The 27,988-nt window shown below is 48.1% G+C and overlaps 1 protein-coding gene across 1 annotated transcript; it reads right to left on the bottom strand.

Annotated features, from left to right (window-relative positions):
- Window positions 1-5,118: 5,118 nt before the first annotated feature.
- CDA (cytidine deaminase) lies at window positions 5,119-27,988 on the bottom strand. Its single transcript, XM_068539068.1, has 4 exons — window positions 27,785-27,988; window positions 16,716-16,827; window positions 11,426-11,483; window positions 5,119-7,928 (listed from the first exon to the last, which is right to left on the bottom strand). Exons 1-4 carry the CDS (start codon window positions 27,936-27,938, stop codon window positions 7,812-7,814), a joined length of 441 nt encoding a protein of 146 aa, XP_068395169.1. The 5' UTR covers window positions 27,939-27,988; the 3' UTR covers window positions 5,119-7,811.

Below are 27,988 nucleotides of genomic sequence, written 5' to 3'. Positions count from 1 at the left end.
TGTTTCTTTCTTGTTATATTCACTAGTTTGTTTTATTTTTTTAGATTCCACATATAAGTGATATCATACAGTATTTGTCTTTCTCTGTGTGACTTATTTCACTAAGCATAATACCCGCCAAGTCCATCCATGTTGCTGCAAATGGCAACATTTCATTCTTTTTTTACGGTAGAGTAGTATTCCATTGTATATACATACCACATATTCTTTATCCACTCATCTGTTGGTGGACACTTAGGGGTAGGGGATTAAGAGGTACAAACTATTATGTATAAAATAAATAAGCAAAAAGGGTATATTGTACAACACAGGGAATATAGACAATATTCCGTAATAACTATAAACTGAATATAACCTTTAAAAATTGTGACTCACTATGTTGTACAACTTACATAATGTTGTGCATCAACTATACTGCAATCAAAAATTTTAAAAATAGACACAAAAAAGAAAAGGTGGAAGCAAATTTAAAAAATAAAATAAAATAAAGCATTTTGAGGGAATTCCCTGGCAGTCCAGCGGTCAGCACTCTGAGATTTCACTGCCGAGGGTCCGTATTCAATCCCTGGTCGGGGAACTAAGATCCCACAAGCCACACGGCGCGGCATGGCCAAAAAAAAAAAAAAGTGCAGTCTAACTCATTCATGGTCTCAAATTTTTTTGAAAAATGAACTTAGTTTGAATAGTGTGATAAAGTTCACAGAATTTACTTACTTGTCTTTGCACTAAGTGGTTTCAAACCACAAATACATTTTAATAATGAGCTTTGTTGTGTCATAGACCTTGAGTTGAACTTTTCTCTGCTGTAGCACACATCTCAGTCAGCCTCTTCCTGAATGAACAGAGGATGGGACTTTCCACTGTTTAAGGTCAGCCAACATTAGAGAGCATCTTCACTTTGATTCTTCTGATGATGGTGTGATAGAAAAGGCGGGACACCAAGAGAGAGCAAGCAAAAGGCTTCACACTCCTTCCTTCCTGCTTAAATGTGAAATTAAGGGACATGTAAATAGCAGCTGTTGCTGGAGGGATCTTCAATTATCTGAAGAGTTCTGGTCCCAGGCTTGCTTGGCCATGGTGTGGACCCCTGGTTAGAGACAGGTGGCCAACTGTTTCAGCAGTTTGTGTGTTCTGATCTCTCCTATGGGGAGAAATAGCAGGCCCCTTGTCATATGCAATCATATTTATTTGGGAGAGACATAAATAAATAAGTAGATGAATTTCCTTCCAATTTATTTATAGAGGCACATGGAGATCAGGTATTATCTTTAATCTTTTGATCGATCTCAGAGAATTTTAAATCACAATTTTAAAATGTTCCGTTGAAATTGTCCTTTGGAGAAAGGTAAGGAAGAGAAGGTTGGAGAAACTTCACACTCCAGTGACCACAGGCTCAACTGTGGAAACTTAGTCAGTTGCGGCAAAGATCTCCTTTAAAGTTTAAATCTACCCATCTGCTGTGTGTCATTATCATTACAGCTCTTTAATGTCTACTGAGAAGGAACAAGAAGGTCTCCGAGATATTTAATATTTTAACGAAAAAGATTTTCTTTACTCTCCTAGGAATGTAACCTTTTACCATAATGCTTGTAATGACTGTGCAGCTTGTAAGACATTCACTAAAGGGACATTGCATCGATGTTTTTGAGTTAAAGAGTGCAGTTGTTACTGGCCTTTGGGTTTGTTCCCCTAAGCTGCAAATAAACCTGCTGAACCTGTGATGCTTAATCTACCCACCTGTAGAAATGAAATCTCCAGGCTCATATTAATTAACCGTCCATTGTAGACAGTGCAGTTTCTTGTTCAACAGAGAGCACTGGACTCATTCATTTCTCCTTCTGTAGAAAAATCTAAGGTGCTTGTGACATGTCTAAACCAAGCACAGAGTGAAGCTCAATTCTTCAGCAGACCTCGGTATAGAAAGGGCAAGCAAAACAAAACAGAAAAAAAAAAAACAAAAGAAAGGGCAAGCAGGTGGATTTCTACACAGAGAAGCTTCCAACAGGGATCACAGGGTTCCATGTTCTCCCTTCTCAGGGTAGAGATACAGCCTTATCGTGTGGGGCCCAGGGGCTGCCTTTCGTAGGGATCATGGCCCTGATTCCACTGTCCTCATCTGTCCTCCTGAGAAGGAAGTCTTCCATGGTGGTACCATGTCTCAGGTCTCAGGGGAATCATCCTGAGTTTCTCCCATAATGGTATCCCACGCAGGTGAAGTCAGGGATATGGCATATGCTTTTCTGCGAAAATATCTGTTTATACTGCAGATTTAATATTCTGTCTGGGAGTCTCATTCATTCAGAGAATATTTATTAAACATCCAAGGCAGCCTTTACTATGCTCAGCCACAAGAATTAGAGGAGAATGGAAGGGGTTGCTGGAGAGGCCACAGGATTCTTTTCTGGTATACTCTCTGCTCTGTGGCATCCTGTGTCTTCATTGTACCCTTTTCCCTCCAGGCAGCAAGACTGTATAGTTTTGATAAAGTGCGTAATATTCCTAAGAAGCATCATTTAACCTTCCCCCAAAGGACATGGGGGTGAAAAAGGCTGATGCTAATGGAAAAATGGAAAAAGACAAGACTTAAAAAAGAGAACTGTTGAGGGCTGTTTGACCTTCCCTCGTGGACCATGTCCTTTGGCACCATTTCAATGCTCTTTGTCTCCTCCTGGCAGGAGACAGACACGTTTTCCCAGGGCAGCAACATCCTTTATCCACAGACCATTTCAGAAATGTTATCTGTAAATTGCCAGCAGAGGTGGAAGGGGTTTTTGCTAAAACTGTTGACAGAGCAAAGCTGCTGCCAGATCAAAATCCAGCTACTTGGAACTCCTGGGCTGTAGTTTTTGGAGGTTAGAATCCGACAACGGTGGGCAGAGAGTGAGATTTCATTGGGAAGAAGTGTCCGTTTTTCCTGGGCAAGATGGATGCAAATGTGGTGGTGATGGATTGTGGAGGTGTGGTGTTGTTGAGACATTCAGACAGTCTGTGGTTTATGCAGTCCTATAAGTTTGCTGCCCTGCGGTGATTATTCAAAGTACAAATATGGCTATGTCACCTGCTGCTTAAAATCCTTCACAGGCTCTTTGCCCTTGCCCATTGCTCTCAGGATAAAGCCTAAGCTCCTTAGCCTGGCAGAGAAGGTGCTTCACTCTTTGGCCCTAGCATCTTTCTTGCTGTCCCCCTTCCCTGCCCTTTGTGGTCCGGCAATACCGAATTACTTGCAGTTGTCCCAAGCATCATGCTGATCCCTCTGTCTTAATTTACCTCTTTGAAAGAATCCCCATTCACACTTGAGGTCACCTCCTCCAGGAAGCCTTCTTTGACCTTTCCTAGACTGGGCTAGATGCCCCTTCTCTGTCTCCCCTTCTAAACAGTCAGTTCTGTAAGGACAGGGATTGTGATTTTTAAACCTTAGATCCCCTAGCACCCAGCATGGGGCCTGCTGGATCTCCAGCCCTCCCAAGGGGGTGGAGAGAGGAAGGGGCTGGGCTATCTTTCAAACTCGCAATCACATGACTCACTCCACCTTCCCAGGGGTGAGCCAGAGGAGAAGTCAGAAGGAAACAACAGGAATGTCAAATAGCTCACTCCCCGCCCCCAACAGAATCAACTGCTGTGTTTGCTCTCTAGAATTTACACTACATTATTGCTAAATGAACCTCCTTTCTACAAGCTTCTTTCTTTTATTCTTTCTGGTTTTTTAAAAATTAAAACGTCTTTTAAATAAAAGTAATATGCATCCTTGATTTAAAAAAACACTAACAGTATATAGAGATGGGCTCATCATGAAAAGCAAACGGTCTCCTGTTCCAACTCCCTCTAAACCCAGAGGCATGCTATTTTACTCCTTTGGCTATTTCTTCTATGACTTCCTTCAGTTCTCTACTATCTCCTGATTTGGCAGACTGAGCTATTTAAGGCGCAAAGCTGACCATGTCACCCCACCCCACCCTGTCTGAAACTGATAGCTGCCCTTTGGAATAAGGTCAACTCCTTAACAGGGCCAACCAGGCCTGCTTCTTCTGGTCCTCCTGCCGCCCTTACCCATTTTTCTGTTTTCTTTTTTCCTGTCTATGTGCATTTTCAATTTTTACATCTTTAGAGTGACACCCCCCCCCCCCGCCACACCCCATATCCATGGCTTTGTGGAATCCCCTCCCCTTGACTGTGGGCTGGACTTTAGTTACTTCTTCTAAGGAATAGAATTTGGCAAAAGTGATGGGATGTCACCTTCATGGTTAGGTTACCAAAAGACTCTGGCATCTGTCTTGCTCCCTCTTTTGCTCTCTTGCTTGCTTCTTCTGAGGGAAGCCAGCTGCTGTGTTGTAAACTGCCCTGTAGAGAGGTCCACGTGACAAGGAACTAAATGGTAACAGCAACAGCCCCTAGGAATCCTGCCAACAACCACACCTGTGAGCTCTGAAGTGGATCCTTCCCCAGTTGAGCCTTTGGATGAGCCTGCAGCCCCAGCTGACACCTTAACTACAGCCTTGTATGAAACCTTGAGATGACCTAGATTAGCCCAGAGTCCTGACCTGCAGGAACTGTGTGATAATAAATTTTTGTTGTCTCAAGCTGCTAAATTTTGGCATAATTTGTTATACAGCAATAGGTAACTAACACAATCATTATGCCATTTTTTTTTTCCTGTTCAGTCATAGAACAGGAAACAGGTTTTTAATTTCCCCTCCCTTAACTTCCCCTTCCCATACCCCCTCAAAAACTATTTACAGATTAGGTGTTCCTTCCACGCCTGTTTCTGTGCTCATATAATTGTATAAAAAATACTGTGTGTGTGAGACTTATTAGGTCATTCCATTATTTATTCTTGAACAGCATTTTCTGGCTTCATTTCTGACACAGGCACCCAAAGTACCCCTGGCGTCCGTCAGTCGTAGTTGCGCCCTTCTCCCTCCCAAAAGGAAATCCTAAAGAATCTTGTAGTTTACATAAGCAATTAGCAGCAGCTGGCAAGAGCCACAGAAATATACATGCTTCTATTGGAATATGTCCGTGGGAATCTGGGACTCAGCTTTAGAGTCCTAAAAAACACAGACAGCCCTGAACAATAGAGCACGTGCTGCTCTGAAATCACAGCCCTCAGAACAGCAGGACTGCAAAATGAAAGTGCTTTTATTTTAAACAAACATCCCAGCTTCTCTGCAGCCAAATGAGTGTCATTCTTCCAAGGGGACATTGTTCAAATAATTTCTGGAATCCTTCTTTGCAAATTGCCTTCCCCAGTCTGTTTCCATGAAGTATAAGAACACTGGGCTTCGTCCTCCAGACGGTCCTCATTCTTTGACCCTCCCCAAACCCCATTCCCTAAAGGGCTGACCCTTCTTGTGCCCTGGCTGAAATATCCCCTCCTCAGGGCTGCTCTGCCCATTCTCAGGCAAGCTCCACTCCTCCTGCGACCTGCCCCTGGAGCACTTTCTTCCCCTTGGGTGACCCTTGTCATGAAGTACTAGAATCATTTAGATGTCATTTGCCACAGGTAGACAGAACCCTGTGAGGGCAGGGATTTTATCTGTCTTATTTACTATTGTATCCCCAGGGTCAGGTCCCAGCCCTGCAACACAGTAGGCAGTCAATAAACAATTGTTAAATGAATGTAAAAGCCTGTTTGCAAAAATCAAATCCATCATCAAAGGACCCAAATTTGTCACCCTTAATAAAAGGAACAGGTGGCATGTATCAAGAGTTTGCTGAGGACCCAGCACTGGGCTCTCAATAGGGCATTATTTCCTTTGATCCACACGACAATGCTGTACGCTGGGAACTGTCATCCCTGATTTACAGATGAGGAAATTGAGACTCAGAGCAATGAAATCGCTTGCCCAAAGCCACACAGTTTGGAGGCTGTTCAACTCTGAAGTTCAAACTTTTAACCATTGTGCTATACCATTTTTTTCTTGTTAAATAGAAAAAAAATGTTTTGGAAATTTAAAAAATACAGACATGTACAAAGGAAAAACCCCACTAATCTAGATCCCCATCAAGCAGAAGTTTAACTGATGTTAACATCTTGGCCTATTTTCTTTCACCTTCCTTTCTTCTTTTTCTTTCTCCACTCCTCTTTATTGAGAACATTCAGAAGAGTGTGCTGGAGGCCGCAGCAGCCATTTCTAAAGAAAGGCAGGGTGGAGTTTTGCATCATGCAGCAATGTTGGAAATACTTTCCTGTATTTCCTGGTTACTGCTCCCAGGTTGGCAGCAGGTAGGTCTGGGTGTGTAATGAAAAAGCCAGTCTTACCAGACAGTAACCCCTGCAGATGCTCTGATCTCAGTAGAAAGGACTCCCAGGGAAGGGGTGAATTACCTGTCCACCTCCTGTGCCCTCAGCAACTTGCTTGCCTGGGAAAGAGGAAATCTACACCCTATTCGTACCCCAGCCACCAAAGCTCACCCCAAGGCCAACTCCTCCAGGGAGGACCCCCAGAGCTGTCAGCCCCCTTTACAGGGCCAGCCTAGCTCCTTCCCTTATGTAGTCCTCACCTCCCTAATTGTACCAACAGACAGTCCCCTTCCTGAGCCTCCTCACTCCCCAAAAGGCAGCATGCCCCCCGTAACCATGCCCACCCTGCACTTGGTACCCGCCTGGACCACAGTGTGTATTTCTGTGCATTAGTCCTGTTTGCACCTCTCTCTCCCCGTCAGGCTGCAAGTTTCTCAAGGGCAGAGACTGTTTCTTATACATCTTTCTCTCTGCAGTATTTGGCATATAAAAGAGACTCAGTAAATAAAGGCAGCCAGACATCAGCTGTGGGAGAAGGGAAAAAACACTCAGAGTCAGACAGACCTGGTTCAAATTCCAGATCTGCCACATCACAGCGCGTGGCAAAGAGCAGGCACTGTTTCCAGACCACAGTGGGAGTTACAGGACCTGGATTCTGGTTTGAATTTTGCTGCAGTCCTAAAGCAAGTTACTCAACCAGGGCCCTCATCTGTAAGAAGGGGGAGATAGCTACTTCGCCAAGTTGTCAAGTACTTTAAATACAAAATAATCCACGCAAAAGTACTTGACACAGAGTAGGTCCTCGTAGAGACATTTGCTATGCTGTCTAGACAAACTCACGCCTCCCCCTTTATAGTTGGGGGTGACAGCACCCAGTGCCCCGGTCTAACCGAGCCCAGAACGACTCTAGAAATGGCCGTTGGCAGTAAGATCCAGCCCAGTGGCCTCCCATCTGGAGAAGGCAGGGGCAAGAAGCCTAAAAACTCAGCTCTCCACACCAGCTACACAGGTCCAAGGTGCCCGTTTCCTCTCCTGGAAGAAAGAATCCAGGTCTTTCTATAAAGACAAATCACCCTGCCCCTCCTAAGAGCTACAGCAAGGATTGAGACAGAGCAAAACGTGCTCTCCCGAATCAGTATGTTCTGTAATGTTAGAATTAGAAAAGTCGCTCAGAGCAGGATAGAACCTTAGATAGGATAGAACCAAGCAGGATAGAACCTTAGATAGGATAGAACCAAGCAGGATAGCACAGACTTGGCTGGAATTTGAAAGAGGGCCCACAGGAAGGAAGAGAGGGTCGGGGTGCTCTGAGTCCTAGGGAGGACAAGGAGGGTTGCAAGGAGGGGCTGTGGCCCAGGCTGGAGTGAAACCCTGTATCACTTCAGTAGAAACCCCAGTGCTTGAGTGTAATTTGGAAGAGTCATCTCTGCCCAGCGCCTGTGGGGTTGGGGACCACTAGGCAGGCGTCCCCAGGTCTGTGAGTCCGTCTTCATGAAGTTCTCTGGGTGGCTGTCCCCTTAAGCACGTGTGGGAACCCAGGGTCTCCCAGGCGGTGGGTGTTCCCCATCCCTCACTGGATCTTCTGCAGGTCCTCGGGCCCAAAGGAGGCAGGCAGCAGCTCCTGGACTGTCCTGACAACGTACGTGCCATCCGGCTTGGTCATGTAGACAGCCCAGTCAGTGCCAAACTGGAAAAGAGACAAAGCCAGTGTGAGGAAAGCAGTGTGGCCAAGGGGTGAGGGCTGAGGGCTGACCTGGGTTTGAATCTGGCTCTACCTCTTACTGTCTAACATGCCTCTCTGTACCTCAGTTTTCTCACCTGTAAAATGGGAATGACAATAATCATACCTGGTGCATAGAGCTTGAGGGAGCAGCCCGTGAAAGATGGCACGTTAAGCAATCAGCACAGTGCTTGCACATTGCTAATGGGCAATCAATGCTCCACTCTCTGATTAAGGACTCACCCAGGGCTTTCCAAGAACAATATCTAACCCCTGGGGCCAGATCCCCTCCTGCTGTGACAAAGAACAACTAATATCTGCTTCCCTTAGAGCCTCTCGATAAGTCCTGACAACCAGGAGAGGTGGCATGCCTGCCTCATCACACACCCGACATTGAACATGCAGGATTTCGCCATCTACCCTTTGAGGGATATTATCCCCATTTTACTGATGAGGAAACTGAGGTTTTGCAGGGTAACGTCAGGAAAGCAGAGTTTTAGCCCAAATCTGTGTCCCCATCTTTCTCTTACATAACAGGAGCTACCACTTGCTGGCTGTGTGATGTGGGGCAAATGATTAAACTCTTTGGGTCTCTGTGTGTGTCTTGATCTGTGAAGTGGTTTTAGAGACAAAAGGCTTATTAGGCAGGAAGATAGGTGTCCTAGGTGGAGAGTTAAATCAGCTGTGGTGTAATGGAGAGAGTCCTGGAGTTGGAGTCAAGAGCCCGAGGCTCTGCGTGGCCAGTGCTGAGTCCTGGAGGTGCCTGCACGCAGTGTCTGGCACGTAGTAAATACTCCATCAATGGAAGCCATTCCTACTGATGACTTGCGTTTCCTAGTGACTGCGCAGCTTTGCCGCCTGCTGTTCACGCTTCAGTCTGAATCACCAAGTTATTACCAGGCACAATCCGTCTCTGGCTTTTTATTTTATTTTACTTTATTATTATCTTTTTAAAATTTAATTTTATTTATTTTTTTATACAGCAGGTTCTTATTAGTAATCCATTTTATAGATATTAGCGTATACATGTCAATCCCAATCTCCCAATTCATCCCCGACCCCACCCCACCCCCCCGCCACTTTCCCCCCTTGGTGTCCATACGTTTGTTCTCTACATCTGTGTCTCTATTTCTGCCCTGCAAACCGGTTCATCTGTACCATTTTTCTAGGTTCCACATATATGCGTTAATATACGATATTTGTTTTTCTCTTTCTGACTTACTTCACTCTATGACAGTCTCTAGATCCATCCGTGTCTCTAAAAATAATCCAATTTCGTTCCTTTTTCTGGCTTTTTAAAATTAATGTTTTAAGGATGGAAATTTTTCTGCTTGGCGGGCTCTGCCTGAGGGTATGGGTGAGAGTCGAGTGGAGGCGAGTTTAAGCGCCAGGCCCCTGGCCCCCAAGCTTCAGCTCTTATTATTTGCATTTTGGTTTCAGTTTTGCCTCTCCTTCCTTCAGCTTTTCCATTCCCCTTCTCTCATCTGCCAGCATCTAATCTGTTTGGAGAAAACAGCAATGAGCAATCAGACTGAGGCAGGGCCTCGGGAGTCAGGGAGTTGGCATTCTGATGTGCTTTCCTTATGTGGCCTTGGACATGCCACGGTGCTGGGCAGCCATTCGTGCCCCTCTAACGGGAGGTGAAGTGCCTATTGTGAATTCAGTGCCTTCGTGGTGGCATTTTTCATCTGGATTTGGGACATGAGTTCTGCTAATTTTGCCTGATTTGCAGTCCTGGCAAGAAGCAGAAGGAAGACGGAGATGTTTGCATGTTCGAGAGATGCTTTGAAACCCCCAAGGCACAAAAGCAAAACTGAAGCAAGCCCCACTTCCCCCCATTTCAGACAGCTCCCAGAGCAGAAGCCCCCATGGAGCAAGCAGGTCCTATTCTGCAAAGCATCATTATGTCTCTACTGGGGCTGAAAATAATTTGTTCCATTTACAGGACCGTAAAGGCAGGGAGGCATCCGGGGGGAGCGTGGGCTTTGCAGTCAGCCTGAACTGCCGTGAATGCCAGCTCGCCACTGACCGGCTGCGTGCCCTTCAGCAGGTCATTTCACTTCTCTGAGAAATGGGGATAATGACCCACACTTCCCTCCAGGTGGGGGGTGGAGATTAAATGAGATGCTCTATTTACAGGGGCCAATGACGTCACATCAGAGCCCAAGGGCCTGGGGATTCTTTAAACTGGTGGCTTTAGCCCCTGGGGACTCTGGAGGACACAGGCCCCTTTGCGAGTCCACCACAGCCACGGACATCCCCCCTCCCCCAATGTACGTTTACACATCAAAAACTTCACTGAGCCCAGATTCAGAAGCCACGACCAAATCCACCCCTTTGTTTTTAGGATTGAAGAAACTGAAGTCTTCCACCAAGAAGATCTTTGTAAAAAGTACATCAGATCCTTTAAATCCCCTCTTAAAAACATCCAGTGAATTCCCTTTATTCTTTTCTTCCCCCAACTTTTGTTTTAATGTCGTAAAATCATTTTAACCATTTTTAAGTGTACGATTCAGTTGCTAATGGCAATCAATCTTTATTCTTGGAATAAAACATACCCTCCATTCATGGCCTACTGTGTGATCTGACCCCTGCTCACCCCTCTGACTTCCCCTCCTATCACCACCACCCCCAACCCCTGCCCCCGTGTTCTAGCCTCTTTGTCCTTCATACGACTCATCCAACTCACCAAGTATATGGGCATTAAACTTGCTGCTTCCTCTGCCTGGAAATCTCTAGACCTCGGTCTGCCTCATCTTTTCTCATTATTTGTATCTCTGCTCAAATGCTGTCTTCCGAGGGAGGCCCTTCCTGGCCATCTAAAGCAGGGGGTTGGCAAACTTTTTTCCGTAAAGGGCCAGGGAGTCAACAGTTTAGGGCTTGCAGGCCATAAGGTCCATGTTGTAACTCCTCACCTCTCATGTGGTAGGACCAAAGCAGCCAGAGACAACGTGTGAGTGAGTGGGCATGCCCGCATGCCAATAAAACTTTATTTACAATAACAAGCAGCAGTCTGGATTTGCCCCTGGGCTGTTGTTTGCTGACCTCTGACACTGATCTAAAGTCAGCTGCCCCTTCTGTCACTCTCAACTCCTTTTTTCTTCATTCTTTTCTCTGTAGCCCTCACCCCTCTCAGGAACTCTACTGTTAATTTATTTTCCTCCTGTTCGTCTGTCTCCTGCACTAGACTATAAAGTCTGTGAGTGCAGGGCCTGGCCTGTCTTTTCACTGCTGTCTCCCCAGAGCAAGGTCAATGCCCAGCACAGAGCAGACACTCAGTAAGTATTTGTTGAATGAAAGAATAATTTCCAGTGATTCATGCAAGCTTGGGAAGGCCTTAGGAGTCAGCCAACCCAGCAAACAGGACAGTTGCTGTGTCTCCTCGCTGGCAGCTTGGCTCAGCTCCCAAGGCCTGGGGAAGAGCAGGGAGGCATCCGTTCCAGAAAGAAAGGGAAGCTGCTTACCTCTCTCATGACCTGCCGGCAGGCCCCACATGGGGAGATAAAATCATCTTGCAAGTTACTGCGGAAACAGAGAATCAATCACGGATCAGTCTCTTCGGAGGCCAGAGGACAATTGCTAAAATTCAGGCCCCAAGCCCTGCCCGCCTCCAGATTAAGTCAAATTCCACCAGGCAGTTCCTGGTTCACAGGTGTGCTGCATCCTAGAGGCTGAGAAGAAGCGCACAGAGCTTTCCGCACTTGCAAGAGGCAAGGCCATGTGCAGGACCATTACTTTCATCAGTGAGTTCAGTAAACGTTTAGTGAGCACTTACTCCCACCAATGCCCCAGGGACACAAAGGTTAAGGAGAATTTGTCTCTGGCCTTCAGGAGATTGCTTAGCCCAGTGGGTGACATAGAAAACTAGATGAGTTATCATTTCAAACAAAATGCAGTAAGAATGCATGGTAACTAGGAGACCCTCCCTGACTAGGGAGGGAGAGAGAATATTTTATGGTGTAGGTGGCATTTGGCCCGGTCCTTGGAGGAAGTGTAGAGTTCATATGTCACCATTAGTGAGCACCTGCTCTGCCCCAAGCTCCTTACCAGGCACTTGATAGACATTATTTCATTTAATTCTCAGTATGACCTGAGTGTCAGAATGACCATTTTACCTTCAAGAACATATATTCAACTTTGTTATAAAGCAGAAACTAACACACCATTGTAAAGCAATTATACTCCAATAAAGATGTTAAAAAAAAAAAAAAAAAGAACATATATTCAGTGAGATGAAGTAACAGAGTGCTATTCTGAAGCTCTGGGGTTTTCTGTGTTGCAGGCAAGGGATGTAGTATGTGCAAAGGCCCTGAGACATATGTGAGTCAATGAGAAAACTGGGCTCCCTGCATTGGAGAAAGTCAGAGAAGAGAAGCTTACAGACCAGGGGTTGTCTCTGAGAGTGAAGGCACCTGAAGGCAGTCCTCCAGCCCTGAGCAGGACAAAGGATGGTGTTTAAAGAAAGAGTAAACTGTAAGAGCCTCCAAGCCTGATGAAGCACCAGACGTTAAGCCAGTGGCCACCATCATCCTTGCTCTTCTGAGACCCACAGCTCTGTGATACCTCTGGACGATTACAGGATTTAAAATTTGGTTCTTGATCAGTTCTTCCTTTTGCTAACTACGTGTGACTTTGACCAAGTCATTTTAACCCATGCAAGGGTCATTTCTTTGCCTAAAAAATGTGGGGAATAATGTCATCCACTTCGTAGGAATGCTTAGAAGATAAAATGAGATCAGGTGTGCAAAGGCCTTGGTAAACTTTAGAATGCTATACACACATTGTTATCACCTCTGCTAATCACTGGCACTCTTCCTTCACATATATAAGCTCTGTCATAATTTTAGTACCTTGTCATATACAGTTTTATTACATACTGTGTGCTTTATGTACTATTGTATAATTAATTTACCTTATTGTGTATTAACAATAATTATCATATGGTTTAATAGGTGCCTAGAATGTGCCAGGCATCCTCCGAAGTACTTTATAGTCATTATCGCATGTTAATCAACAAACATTTATTTACTGAGCACCTACTATGTGCCAGGCACTGTCAGTGCTGGGGATACAGCAGTGAACAAACCAGGTAAAATTCACTGTTCTCAGGAGTTTTTGACTAGTGAGATAAGCCAGATAACCAACCAACCAATCAACCAACCAGTCAACCATGATCGAGTGGAGACAGAGACAGATGCTATGCATTGAATAAAGCAGCTGAGGAGAGAGAGAGTGGAGGGGTGCTGTTTTATTTAATCCTCATGACAACTCCCTTTTACATGTGGAGGTCCAGTCAAAGAAAGCTTCTGCTCATGGAAAGGTGGGTCCTCTCTGAACACACTCTCAGCTTCAGAGTGATCCCATGGGAACGTGAGAGGGTGGGGACCCCTGCCCAGGAGGCACCCTGAGCCAAAGTAACCCATCTGGTTACCGGGTGACCGATGTTGCAGCCAGAGCCTCTCTTAAGCTCTTTGGAGGCTGGACTCTGTTATTTTTTATTTCATTGCACACATGTTGGCTCAGAGTTTGCTCTGTGATAGGCAAGCATGGGAGGGAGCAACAAAGACCAATCAGAGAATCCCTGACTGCAGGGACCTTGCCGTCTGGAAGGGAGATAAAATCTGCGTGCCAATGTCATAACTACAGGCAGACTGTGGTTAGGGTCACGGGAGAGGTGTTCTAAGTGAAATTCAGCCTCCCTTCCATGGCCTAGAAGGCCCTGTATGATCTGGCCCCTACCAAGCTCACCACTTCCTTTCCCAATCTTGTGACATGCATGGCTAACTGCCCAAGGGACAGCCCCTTGGAGAGGGTGACCTGCATTGGGGTTTTCAAGGTGGGGTATGAACATGCATTCCACTGGAATGTTGGATTTGGTCTCAGGTTCAACCACCAAAAGCCACAAGATGGTACATCCTGGCAGCAGAGCTCTGAGAACTGGGAGACAGCCCGATAATAATGGCTTACACTTACATTGCACTTCTCTGGGCCAGGCACTGTGCTAAGGGCCATATGTGTATTAACTCATTTAACCCCTTATAACCTTATAAGACAGGAACTATGTAGGTACTCTTACCATCTGCATGTTAAAGGTCATGAAAGGTGAAGTGACCTGCCCAAGGTCACAGAGCTGGTAACCAGGATTTGAACCCAGGATCTGTCTACTCTGCCTTTGGTAGTTCTGCAGCTTGTAGAAGTAATAATGATAATGTTAAAACAATAGTTTTAAATTATTGCATACCCCCAGTCCTCCCAACAGCCCAATGGGTAGGCATTACTCTCCTCCACTTTACAGAAGAGCTGGGCTCAGATTGTTGAAGCAAGGTGCCCAAGGTCAGTAGTGCAGCAGGATTTGAAACCAGGTCTCACTAACCCGAGAGCCTGGGCTCTTAAGCATTACTCAACATTCCAGCCAAGAGAAAGAATGAAAAGCTTGGGAAAAGAAGCATCCCAGAAGGTCCTGGGTGCACGGGGACCTTTTCTCCTTCCTTTCCCTTTCTCCCTCTCCGCTGCCCTTTGCCTCTTCCGCCTTGTGCTGGGTGTTGACAGTTTCCTGTGGTTTGTGCTGACCTTAGTCACACACTGAGGCCAGCTTATCAGACTTGACAGGCTGGAAACCTATCGACTTTGATGATGACAGCTGGGACCCCAGTGGGGCAAGCTTATCTCCCTGTCAGCAAAATCCCACCTGAGCTGTGCACTTTCTACTTTACAGATCTCGAGGGGGCTCTCTGAGACTGTTCACACTCATCAGTGTTAACAAGGGAGCTGGCACCTCCCATTCACCCTCTAAATCCACACTCTCAGTTTAACAAATCATTAGTGCAGTAATGACTGCTTTTCTGGCTCGGGAATGCTGGCGCAGGCTGAGTACCCGGAGAGGAGCAGTTGGGTGCTGGAAAAATGCGGTTTTTGTGTAAACAAGGACATTTGCTAATCATCACTAGCAAAACTCAGTCATGTTTTTTAAGAGTAGATAATGACCAAGAGAAAAAGCCTTTCATCTGGAACATTCTAAACAGAGCAGGGCCACCTTGCCATTATCCTTTTGTTGACTTTGGCCTCCTTTTCCCCAGAATATCATTATTTTCTTGGATCAGCTTTGAAATTGAGTTACCCCCACCCCTGTTTTATAAAGTGTAATTCACATCCTGATCTCTGCTCGTCCGCACAAAATGTTCCCAGGGCGGCCTCATTTATTCCTCCCAAAGCCAGAGGGAAGCCGGGACAGGCCTTGGTCACAGGGAGAGCTCTCGGAAGCTGGGGCCCTTCTCCAGAAGTGCATCCTTGGCTTCCGTTACTCAGGGAAGAAAACCTTCAATAATGTGGACCACCTTGCGGGCCAGACTGAGGCCAAATTTAGGATCTTATAAAAGGAACGGGGGGACTTCCCTGGTGTCACAATGGTTGAGACTCCACTCTCCCAATGCAGGGGGCCTGGGTTCGATCCCTGGTCAGGGAACTAGATCCCACATGCATGCCACAACTAAGAGTTCGCATGCTGCAACTAAGGAGCCCACCTGCCGCAACTAAGACCCGGCTCAACCAAATAAAAATAAATAAATAAATAAATACTAAAAAAAAGAAAAAAAGAAATGGGGGCTTGTTTCTGTCACACAGACGTCATAGGCCTTGCTCTCAGCCCCTACATTTCTACCAGAAAGGTCCTGCATCTCCACCACAATGAAGAGATCATTCACACCTAGTCCATGACCCATGCACCCGGATGTCCCTAAAGACCAACACTTGGTCAGCCTTGCAGTCTCTTCCTGGGTGGATTCAAAATTTCCAAAGTTATTTTCCCTGCACCGTTATCTTGCTACGAGAACTCTCTCTCATAGACAATGCAACGGTACACACAGAAGCAATTCGTCATTAAATCAGAAGCATAATGGGGTCCAACTTAATAAAAGAGCCCATTCACATGCTTTGAATCCTGAAGACACTGAGTCTGGGTCCAGGGCCAGTAAGAACTCAACGAATTCCCTTTGAGGGCACACACGTGGGAACTTGGATAATTATGCCTGCGGCCTGTAGAGAGAGTTAACAAGTGCTCTTGTTCAGCCAGAACCTGGGCTGGAATCTGATCAGTTTAGACCATAGCCTGGGTTTGCCTGGGTGTCACCCCACCAGCTTGTCCTTTTATCCTGGTTCTTGCACCTAGAGGTGATTGATGCCAAGTGAAGGAGCTGGCACAGTGAAGGATGGATCTCAGTATCAGCTCAAGGAGAGCAGGGAAGAAGGTTTCCTTTCCTGGCACAGCATGGCACAGTGGAATGAGCCCTGGAGTCAGACTCTGGATATGTATCTGTCCCGGCTTCTCCACTAATTCCTAGGAAAGTTGTCCATCGTCTCTGGGTCTCAGTTTCTTCAACTGTAAAATGGGTATAGTGGCCAGGCAAGTCTATACCAGGTGATTTTTAGGTCCGTCTAGTTTTAAGTTTCTATGCTGCCTTTCTATCGTATCTTATAGGGATTCTGTTGTGTTTTGCGCTATTATTAGAACAAGAGCGCGCCTGCCTTTGTCTTAGAGTTGTCTTGCTTGTTTACCTGCTCTTCAGGCTCACCAAGGGCAGAGTCCCTTTCTTATTTATCTTCTACCTTCAGCACTCAGCCCAGCCCTAGAGTGCCCCACACCATAGGAAGCGCAGTATAAACACACGTTAGATGAATGAATGGATGAGTAACTGGTGTGTGGTGGATGCTGGCTGAATAGGTGAATGAATATTGCTGTGAGCAGCCTTTCCCACTCACCTGGAGATAGCAATTGCCCTGAACTCTTTGTACCCTTCTGAGATGGCCTTCTGGATGGCGGTTCGTTCAGCACAGACGCCCAGTGGGTAGCAGGCATTTTCTATGTTGCACCCTGAGAAGAGAAGAGAGGCCAGTGCTATTTGCAGCAGAGCCACTTCCTGTGGCATGTGTAGAGTAAGAGACTTGCCCCATTCCAGGGCCGGGAGGGACCCGCTACTAGGAACAAGGTGCGGGCAAGGAGAGGGCAACCTGACCAGAACTGGGAGACTCCGTGACCCACTGGTGCACTGGTTCTTCCCAAGAATCTCCCACTCTCATCGCGTATCCGATGCCTGAATTTCGAAGCACAGCCTGGAAGCAAGGGCAGCATCACAGGGCAGATTAGCTCAGCCTCCTCTCCCCAGCAGAGGTCAGGTCAGGGCCAAGGGAGATGCCAAGGCTTAAGCAGAGCCCCCCCCCCCCCCCGCCCGGGTCTCAGAGACAGAAGCCACAGGGTGGGGTGTGGTGGTGATCCTGATTCAAAGATGGCACCTGAGTAAAAAAAAAAAAAAAAAAAAAAAATACATATATATATATATTTTAATAATTTTTGGCCATGCAGCGTGGCGCGGCATGTGGGATCATAATTCCCCAACCAGGGATTGAACTCGTGGCCCCTGCAGTGGAAGTGCGGAGTCTTAACCACTGGACCGCCAGGGAAGTCTCCAAAATTTTTGGTGTGGATACCAGCTGTCAGAGTTCAACCAGGGTTCTCTGTGAGTTGTATTGCAAAACAAAACTGTCAAAACCAACGAACAAACAAAAGCTCTCAAGCTTTGCAAAAGGTGTTCCTGATTGCACAAAGGGATTCCACCCCAGGGGCTTCTCTGGAGTGTTCCTGGGGACAATGGGCAAGGGCTGCTCCCAGGAGACAAAGCACTGGCATAGCCAGATTGGCTGACTGACGGACTCTGCATTTTCAGGGAGGTGAGACCATGAACCAATGGCCACAGGAGCTGGGCTTTCCCCTGACCATCAGGGTGTCATATTCAGTATGTCACTCTTCACAGCTTGCCCTTCTCCCTGAGGCAGGATATTCATTGTCCCCCAGTATTCATTTTCTCCTTCTCCCTTTAAGTAATACAAGTGATTCCCGTTCCCATGTGGCTGATCACATGGCCACTCAGAGACTATATTTCCCAGCCTCCCTTGCAGCAGAGTATGGCCACGTGACTAAGTTTTGGCTAATGGGATGTGGCCCAAAGTGAGGTAGGAAACTTCTGGATCACATCTTTTGTAAAGAGACTGCTTGCCTTTTACTTCCTTTCTTTCCCCCTCCATAGGCTGGGTTGGGGTGGGACAGCTTTGACCACGTGCTTTATGTTCATAGGGATGGAGGAGTAACAGCTCAGAAGGAACCTGGGACCCTGGCCAACTCCTGGAGCAGAGTTGAGTTGCCTACTTGCCCTGGACCAGCTGCCTACTCTGAATCATTATGTGAGAGAAAAAGAGAATTCTGTCAGGTATGAGTCATTGTATTTTGGGATCTTTTTGTTACAGTAATTTAACCTGTATCTAACTAAAACAGAAATTTGTGCTAAAAATAGGATGTAGCTTTGACCAAAAAAAAAAAAAAAACTCAAAAATATGTGGCCTTGGCTTAGCAGTTGGGCAATGTGAAAGAAAATACAGATGTGGCAAGATGGAAAGCTGATTGATGGCCCTTGCTACTCTGTGGCAGACTATTTGGTAAAACCCCACCCTGCAATAACCTGGAAGGCAAACCATGGTACATACTCTTGGGACTTTTCTACCTAGCAATGTGAGTCAGCCCTGTGGCAAAGATCTGATTAAGGCTGTCATTTCCACCCAGTCATTGTTTCGGGTGCCTCAAGGTAGCCACCGTTAAAATGAGGCAGCAGGGCTGGGCTGGGCAGGGAAGCCAGTTAGTAAAAAAAAAAGGGAGTTGGCCGGCTTAAGAACTATTGCACAGAAAGGATTCTTTGGGTGTGCTACTCCTGTATGAAAGTGGAAGCAAACAGACCAGAAGGTTTCTAAGTTTTTGATAGATTTGGATAGCCAGAGAAACCAAAAGTCTGGCCTACAAAAGCCTGTGATTGTTCAATTCCTAAAGAAATCTGGGGCCCCCAAGGCTCCACCATCAGAAGTAAGTTGAGAGAGCTGTGTGCCCTCAAGGAGAGCATTCTCTCCAACACCCACTTCAGAGGTATGGCTGAGGAGGATAATGGTCAAGGAAGAAGCTGCCAGAGGGCAAAGCCAGGGGCCCCAGTGGGCAGTGGACAAGGGGGTGACCCCCAGGGCAGAAAGGGGAGGCAAGGTGTACCCCGGGGCAGGGAGTTTTCACACTTCTTGCCCAGCAGGTCTGATAACTGCAGGGATTGGTGGCCAGCAGGTGTTCTGTTCTCCTAATGGGAGATTTGGTGACTGTTAGCCTTTCCTGCTCCACACTGTATATGGCCAGAGCGGGTGTGACGTGGGGGGCAGACGATTATTTTTTAGTTTTCAGGCCACTGGATTAGCAAGGCCACACCCAACCTAAGAAGGGGGACTGTGCCCCAGCAAGGGATCCTGCTCTTAGAGCGGATGCAGTGACTGGGTGGGCTTCGGGTTGTCACCCTCAGAAAGGTCATAAGTGGGTCCTACGTGTGGGAAGAAAGATGTACAGATACTTACAGGCCACAGGGGGTCTTGTGGCAAAGACTAATTGTTCCCAGTGTTCACACTCTCAATAGAATCCATTGGAGTTTAGTTGGGCACATGCCTACCCAGCTGGAGACTATGTTTCCCAGCCTCCCTAGAAGCTTGGGGTAGTCCTATAGGGTTAGCCAATGGGATGTGAGTGGAAGTGTTGGGTGAAACCTGACCCACACTGGGCCAATCAGAGTTGAGCACCTGACCCACACTAGGCCAATCAGAATTCTCCTCTGTGAGAGACCATCAGTCCCTCTCTAACACCAGGAGTTGGGCCTGGGCCCAACTAGTTTCCCTTCTTTATGGAGAAGACCAACAGGAGGCAATGAAATGGACACTCAGACGAGAGATGGAGGGAAAAGAGTCTGGCTTCCTGATGCCAGTTGCCCTTGAAGCCCAGAAACACTCCAGCTCTGCCACCATTTAGTTATAGGAACCAATGCACCCTCCTTTTGCCTAAAATAGTTTAAAAAATAGTATTCCTGGGCTTCCGTGGTGCCGCAGTGGTTGAGAATCTGCCTGCTAATGGCAGGGGACGTGGGTTTGAGCCCTGTTCTGGGAAGATCCCACATGCCGCGGAGCAACTAGGCCGGTGAGCCACAACTACTGAGCCTGCGCGTCTGGAGCCTGTGCTCCGCAACAAGAGAGGCCACGATAGTGAGAGGCCCGCACACCGCGATGAAGAGTGGCCCCCACTTGCCGCAACTAGAGAAAGCCCTCGCACAGAAACGAAGACCCAACACAGCCAAAAATCAATAAATAAATAAATTAAAAAAAAACAGTATTCCTGTCATTTGCAACCCTACAGAAATCAGTTAATACAGTTGGGATACAGGACAGGGAGCCATCAGGGAGCTGCAACCATGAAAGGCGTGGTTGATATTTATCGACTGCCTACCTTGGCAAAGCATTTGTTCATATTCACATGTGAGTTACTGTAGCCTGGATAAGTGGCCCCTAAATGCTCAAGCTCTCTGCTAGGTCAGTGAAAGTTAAATGAATAAATGAATGAGTCTTTCTTGCTCCCTACCTAGTCTCCCCAGCCAGGTTCCTGATGCCTGCTGGAAATGGCTGCCTTCAAACATACCCTTGCCTGCTCATACCTGCCTGCCCCTCCCACCTTTGCTGACCTGTGACCTTGCTGCATTTGACTTCTGCCTCTCCCAGAAGCAGAAGAGTTGCTCCCCACTCCACTTCCCGTCTAGCAACCCTCCCACCCCTGCCTCATCCCTGACTCAGGGACACTTTTCCCATTAGACGTGATTCACATAAATCTTGGGTTTTGCTGATGTGACGTTAAAGCAAACTGCCAGACTGCAAAGGGCCCGGGCTCTCAGGATGATTGCCTGTGTCTGCTTTTGAAGTTCACAATGACCTCATATAGAGAACTCTTCCTTTACTGTGTGTAAAAACTTCAATGGGCCAGTTAAGGAGAGGGAGAGTTTGTTCTAGAAGGGAGTGCACTCACATACCCTACTGTTCAAATAGACTTTTGTAGAAAGATCCGGTAGGTTTTGTTCTGCCCTGGGACCCTTAGCCCTCCTGGCTCTGAGAATTTGGGAAAGGGACTGAACCTCCTTGAGGCTCAGCGTCCTCATTTGTAAAATGAAGATGACAGCACCTTCCTCGCAGGCCTCTAGTGAGAATGAGTTGAGATCGCGTGTGTAAAGCAACAAGCACAAAGCCTGGCACAGAGTAAGTGTTCAGCAGCTGGAGCTGCTGTTCTTAATTGCATGAAAGTCAAGGCTTTGGTGGTGGTAGGCCTGTATGACTGAGCTTCTGTTCCTTCCAGACAAGGGGTCACAGTGGCCCTGTCTCTGTCCTTCAGGCAACTTTGAAATTCTTTCCATGACTACAAGGCCCTCGTAATCTGGTGCCAACCTGCCTGCCTCCTGGACCTCAACTCCTTTTGCTTTCCAGCTGTTCCCCAAGTATACACCTGCTACAGGGCCTTTGCACTGGCTGTTCTAACTGCCTGGAACTCTCTTCCCCCTATAAGCACACTCTACCCAGGTCATCTCCTCAGAGAAGCCTTCCCTGATCACTCTATCTAAAATTGTTTCCTCCCCCCTCACCTCCCACCCTCTTAATCCATTTATCCTGCTTTAACACTTCACACTTTCCTGAAATGAATGTCTTTAATATCTAATTCCCCCATTATCCCCCCAAGTAGAAATTCCTGAGGGCAGGGACTTTGTCTATATTGTACCTCGCCGTATGCCCAGGGCCTAAAACAGTGAGGCCAGTGAGGCTCTCAGTTACTTATTATCGAAAGAGTGGAATTTCCCACTTTAGTGCTAAATCTCTGAGCTGCAAAGGAATAACCGTATGTGGGGCCTCTAGCAAGTTCAAGTGTAATTTCCGAGTCTTGCTTCTAAAAAAAAAAAAAAAAAAAAAAAATAGGAGGAGGAAGGGAGGAAGGAAACCCATAAACTGTTGATCCTGAAAGGCCAGACAATTTTGTTTTGCTTCCCTAAAGCCCAGAGCACAAAACGTCTTCTATACAGGCAAACCAACTCCGTTCCCTGTGTTCCCTTCACTGACTCTGAAACACACAGGAGAGACGGGCTGGGATGGCACCAAGTTAGAAATCCATAATTATAAGATTGGACCAGAAATAACACTATGATGATAGTGCTATTATCACTCATTGCTTTCTTTTAATCTTTTCTTTTATTGCTCTCCTTTTATCTGCCAGGCACTCGTGGAACACTTTATCTGCATTCTGTTGTTAATCTTTTTAACAACTCTGTAAGGCAGATCCTATTCTAACCCCATTTTACAGAGGGTAAATCTGAGGTGGGGATCAGGGAGTCAACTCACATCCTGGCATGACACATACAAAGAAGTGTCTTTCTCTGTGGCATTTCAGCGAGGCCATGTTCTGAGGAGGTTTGTTGCTTAAGGCAGGGCTGGAGTCCGATGTCATCGAGACATCAGCCAGGAAAGGAGTTCACAAGGAGGTGACTGGGACCCAGTCCCCCAGAGAAGACAGCACTGCCGGAGAGCATGTCCGCCTCTCTGCGTCCGCTCTGCCTTCCGAGGGATCTTAAGATTCGAGCAGGGGTTCATCACACTCAAGCAAGTGGGCCTCGGCATCTTCTGGAGGGCTTCTTAAAGATTTCTCAGCTCCGCCCCTGGAGTTCCTGCTTTAGTAGTTCTGGGTTGGAGCCCGTTAACTGGCACTTCTAACAAGTTCCCAGGAAGGAGGTGCTGAGGCTCTGGGTCTGGGACCACACGTGAGAATCCCTGGACTAGAGAACTGTCACGTTCGCGTGCTTGAAGAAATACTCCACTCTCTCCACTTTCCTGCCTCTGCTGCAAATGCAATGCACAGTTTCACGAATGGATTCTATTCCAACTCAGCTATAGAGTCGAGGGATTTCAGTGAAGCTCATCTTTGTAATAAGCTGCTTTCGAGTGACAGTGCAGAGGACCAGTGGACGAAGCTGGGGTGGGGGGCACAGCGGGAGCGGGGCGTGGAGGGTGGGCAGGGCTGTAGGGAGAGGACGCTGGTTAGGGAAGCCTGCTTTGACTCACCTAGAAGTGCTATGGGTGGGGCGGGGAGCCTGCGTTGGGTCAAACGCTGTGGAGCGGGGCCGCATAGAGCTCCAAAGGGTGGTCCTGGGGGAGAAAGGGAGCCCAGGGAGGGAATCAGGGGCTGGTTGGGGGAAGACAGATGAAGGATTAGGTTTAAAGGTTAAGCCGAGACAAGCCAAATTCAGCAATTAACCAGGATGTCCTTAAACGTTTTTTTTTGTTTTTTAGTATGGTTTTTTTCCTCCCAAATTAATGACATGTGATCCGGAAAAGTGCTCCCCCTGCCTCCCCGCCAAATGGCAATGAAACACATGGAGTGCTGCAACCCCTCTGAGGAAAGGGGGAGACAGACCACCACCCCAAGAGCATGAACTGAAGAAGAGAAACTCCCCCATCCCTTGGGTGATGCCCGCAGGGTGGTCCTCCATGGGTCTCCTCCACCCCCTCCCACCCGGCAATCCACCACCGCTGGCTGAGCACCGTCACGTGGGGGGCCCCGGGCTGACTTCGTCCCCCCCCATCCCCCTTGTGTCCCATCTTAACTCTTCTCTCTGTGTCCTCACTGCCCCTTCCCCCAGCATCTCTTTCTTCCCCGGTGAGCTCCTCCTCTCTCTGTCGCTCTCCCCACAGCAGTGACAGAAGGTAATTGTTGTAGTTATTAACTACCATCCTGATGGCCCAGCTGCGAGGGGCACAAGGCCCTGGCCGGGGTCAGGGGTAATAGAGGAAATAAGGTCATTATTATGAGATTGTGACAGCAAAGCTCTCAGACTTGCTTTTGAATTGGACAGAACACCAGCTGCCTCTGAGGGTGCAAACTCCATGGAGGCTGGTCTTTTGTTCAGCGGGAGACAGACAGTCACAGAACTGGGCAGACTTGTCCCGCTATGAGTTGTAAACTCAGTGTCTAAGTTCAGCTGTGCCCTCTCTGCCTCCTAATCGTCTCTAATTCACCCCCTGATGCCCTATCAGGTTTCCTCTGGTTGTTCAAGGTCCCTCCTCTCCAAGCCCTGCCTCACTGCCATCTACCCTCCCTTTCCTTCTAAGTAAGGAGATCCAGGGATTCTGGTAAATGCCCTCCATCTGTCCTCCCTCCTCAGCACAACTCTCTCTGCCCCCTTCTGTGTATCCATATATCCTCATGCAGCGAGGGGCAGCAGAAAGAGCAAGGAATTTGGAAGCAGATAAAACTGATCCTCAGTTATCTCATTTATAAAATGTGCGTTTGGCTCTTGGTTTGGTCTGCTTGGCACCTCCGCAGTCCTTCTTGTGGTAATAGACCCACCCACCCTGCACTGAGAAGGAATATGTGTGTGAATCAGCTGGCCCCATCACACTACCCCATCACGACAACAGCGATTGGCCCAGGGATGTGCATGTGATTGGAGATGGACCAATCAGAGCCCTTCCCTGGAATTTTTCCATCTCGAGCTAGTGGGGAAGAGTTCTTTCCTCTCTGCTTTTAAGGTTGTAAGAATGTGAACTAGGGATGCCTGCACTCATGTTCGCTGATGCCTGGAGAAAGCCGACCTTTAGGATAAGAGAAAGAAACCAGCATCCAGAAGGCTAAAGAAGAGCATGGTGGGGCTTCCCTGGTGGCACAGTGGTTGAGAATCTGCCTGCTAATGCAGGGGACACGGGTTCGAGCCCTGGTCTGGGAAGATCCCACATGCCGCGGAGCAACTAGGCCCGTGAGCCACAACTACTGAGCCTGCGCGTCTGGAGCCTGTGCTCCGCAACAAGAGAGGCCACGATAGTGAGAGGCCTGCGCACCGCGATGAGGAGTGGCCCCCGCTTGCCGCAACTGGAGAAAGCCCTAGCACAGAAACGAAGACCCAACACAGCCAAAAATAAATAAATGAATAAATAAATAAAAGAAGAGCATGGTGGCATTTGAGTTCCTGGATCCAGCTGTCCCTGAGGCAAGATCTACCCTTGACCACTGTGGTTCTGTTTGGTTTCTGGCATTTGCAACTCAAAGTGCTCTGACTAATGCATGTGACACTCATTGTCTCCTCTCATGTGGTGGCTGTGAGATTACAAAAGATCTTTCATAGAAGTGCTTAGAGAATGCTTAATCCACTGTAGTTATTAATATGGCTGTTGGTCCCTGCCCACCATGTCCCCAGCACAATCCAGCTCTGTCTCATCCTTTCCCTGGTCTCCGTGGCTGGAAATCCTAGAACCATGTTCCTTTCCTTTATTCTAATACTGCCCACCCTAGACCCAGTCCATTAGTCCTGTACAATCCCTCTCAGATCTTTCCTTCTTCTTCATCCCACCTGCCACTGTCCTAGGCCAAACCACTCATTCACGCATTCAACGAACCTTAACTATAGGCCAGGCAACAGGCTGTCAGTGAGTAAGACAGACATTGTCCCCCTGACACTCTTTCCTCTGTCCCAGTCTTCCCTGAGTACCTGTCAGACTCATTGTCCTCAAACCCCACGTTCCTGTCACTCTTCCTGGCTCCCTACTTGCTACCTCATCAGATCTCAGTGTCTCTACCTGGTCTTCAGAAGGGCTCTACAATCTGCCTCCAAATCATCATCACCATCCCATTAATAGTAGAAGCAGCCGCCATTTGTGATATTCTTATTTTGGTCCAGAAACTGTGCTAAGCACTTTAGCTCCTTTAAAGGCATTAGCTCATTTAAAGCCTCACAACCGGGGGTGAAATTCAACATCTTTAATGACTAATGCAGCACAGGCACCAACAATCAGGGAGGACCGCCAGGCCAGAAACACCAGCTTTGTTCACAGCCATCCTGAAAGGCCGGTATTGTGATCTTCGGTTTACAGACGTGTAAGCTGAGACTCAGGAGGGTGAAGGGTCTTGCCCAGGGTCACACAGCTGAGAAACAGCAATGCCAGGGTGCAAAGCCGGGAGCCTTTAACTCCTCCAGGGCCTGTACCCCATCCCATAAGAACTCCATAAATGCCCACCGCATGACCCTTTTTCCGGTGACATCAGGCCCTTCCCTGGCCTTTAAATAGGCCACACCTCTGCTCACTTCATCCATTCTCTCCTACAATCATTGGTTGAGGCTCCCACTTTGAGCCATGGCCTGTGCAAGAGGAGGGGACCTCCGTGGGGGCAGGAACTGTCATTTCTGCTCACAGTGGTATCTCCAGCACCTGGTACATTAATTGGTGTACCAGGCACATAATTGGTGCTTGGCAAATATTTGTTGAATGAATAACTCAATGCAAGGATGGGGAAGGCCCCTCTTCGTACACCATCTGGAGGGGACATGGAAGTGCTGGAAGGAATCAATGGCTGATTGCATGTTCAAGGCCCTGAGACACGGGGCAGTGTGGATTGCAACGTTGTTTGAGGTGGTGGTTAATATTTAATGCTCATCTGAGCCCCCGGGCCAGCACTGAATTTCCACATGACACTCAGAGATTCTTTATTCCCCACAGGAAAGCAAACTTGGGAGTCAGGGGAACTCTGGGTTCCCATCTCAGCTTGTGATCTTGGGCATTTAACCTCTCTGAGCTTCAGTTTCCTTCTCTGCAAAGGGCCGATATAATGACTGCCTTGCAAGACTGGAAAGGTTAGATGGATAACGTGAGTCACGGTCCTTTCACATGGTAGCACACACTCAAGGTCACCTCTCCAGCTCAAAGATGTTTAAGACCCAGGTGACTCGTGAAACCAGAAAGAACCACAAAAGACAAGAGATAAGATGAACATCAAGGACAGCCCAGAGGGGCCACTATAGAGGGGGAGGTGTGGCTCCCAGCCAGACTGGCAGCTGAGCAGTGGTGGAGGCGAGGGGCTCACACCTGGCCGGGGGCTGCTGGGGGTGTGGGTGGGGTTACCAATGAGAGGCACACAACACAAGCGAGCCTCCGGTCCTTTAGCTGCTGCCCAGGCGGAAGGGGGACTCCTGGCAGCAGGGCTGGGGCTTCCCATCTATCACTCTGGGCCAATTCTCATCTGCCCTGGGGGCAGGGCGGTGGTGGGAATGGGAGGGGGGAGGGGCACGGCTTCCCTGCCACCTCCACACCCTGTTCCCCACTGTCCTAAAAGAGGATGTCCCTAAGCTTAGCAAAAACAAGTCTGAATTTTTGTTCAAGTGAGCTTTTCTATAAGAACAGCAAACCAAAGAAAAGGAACTTAGGAACAGATTAGTGCCAACTCAGATTCCTGTCCCTCCCTCCCTCCCCAGGCCGGCGGCGCTCAGTGCTGGTTACCCAAACCCTGACTGCCTTCTTTCCCTTAAGACCCTCTGTAAGGCCCACACCCCACTAAGGAGTAATCCCCGGATTCCTCGATTTCACCCCCAGCCATCCCCCTGGATGGTAGGTGACAGGAAGAAAGCAGGGTTTGAGGGACCCTAGCACTGGTCACAGCAACCTGTGTGACCTTGAGCAAGTCATGTCACCTCCGGACCTCAGTTTCTTCATTGAAAAATGGGCATAACACCTGGCTCAGTGCGTGGGCGGTGAGGACTTGCCTTGTAGCAGTGGAAGCCTTTGTAGGGTGCCAGACGTAGAGGAGGGCTCAGAAAGTGTTAACCTTCTCCCTCCCAGCTCAGGGACTGCCCATGCTCTGCGTCTATGGCATCCCTTTCCTGCTTCCCCTTCCCACTTCCTTCCCCATCTCTCCGCAGCTTCCCGGTCCTCCAAGAATGGAAAGCCACTGGATTTGAGCAGAATATTCATCCTCACTGTCTGGGACAGCAAGCAGGGCAGGGGTGAGTGGCAGAGTTACAGGAGCGGCCCAGGGAAGAGGGGAGAGAGTGCCCTCCTTCCGCCCTTCCTTCTTGTCCTCCCCTGGCCTCCCACCCAGGCTGCCACGGAGGGGGACCCCAAGGCGCCGCCCTTACCCGAGAAGATCCTCCCGTCCCCGGTGAGGAGGGCGGCCCCCACGGGGAAGCGACTGTAGGGGCAGTAGGCGGACTTCTTGGCCTCCCGGCAGGACAGCAGCAGCCGCTGGACGTGCTCGGGCTCCAGGGCGGGGCTGGGACTCTTCTGGGCCATGTCGGTCCCCTGGGGCCCGCGGAGGAGCGGAAGGGGAGCTCCCAGCCAGT

This window comes from Eschrichtius robustus, chromosome 3 (genome assembly GCF_028021215.1).
Source record: "Eschrichtius robustus isolate mEscRob2 chromosome 3, mEscRob2.pri, whole genome shotgun sequence".
In the NCBI taxonomy this organism is placed as follows: Eukaryota; Metazoa; Chordata; class Mammalia; order Artiodactyla; family Eschrichtiidae; genus Eschrichtius; species Eschrichtius robustus.
The sequence above is the reverse complement of the archived record's forward strand: the minus strand, read 5'-3'. Positions and strand labels throughout refer to the sequence as shown.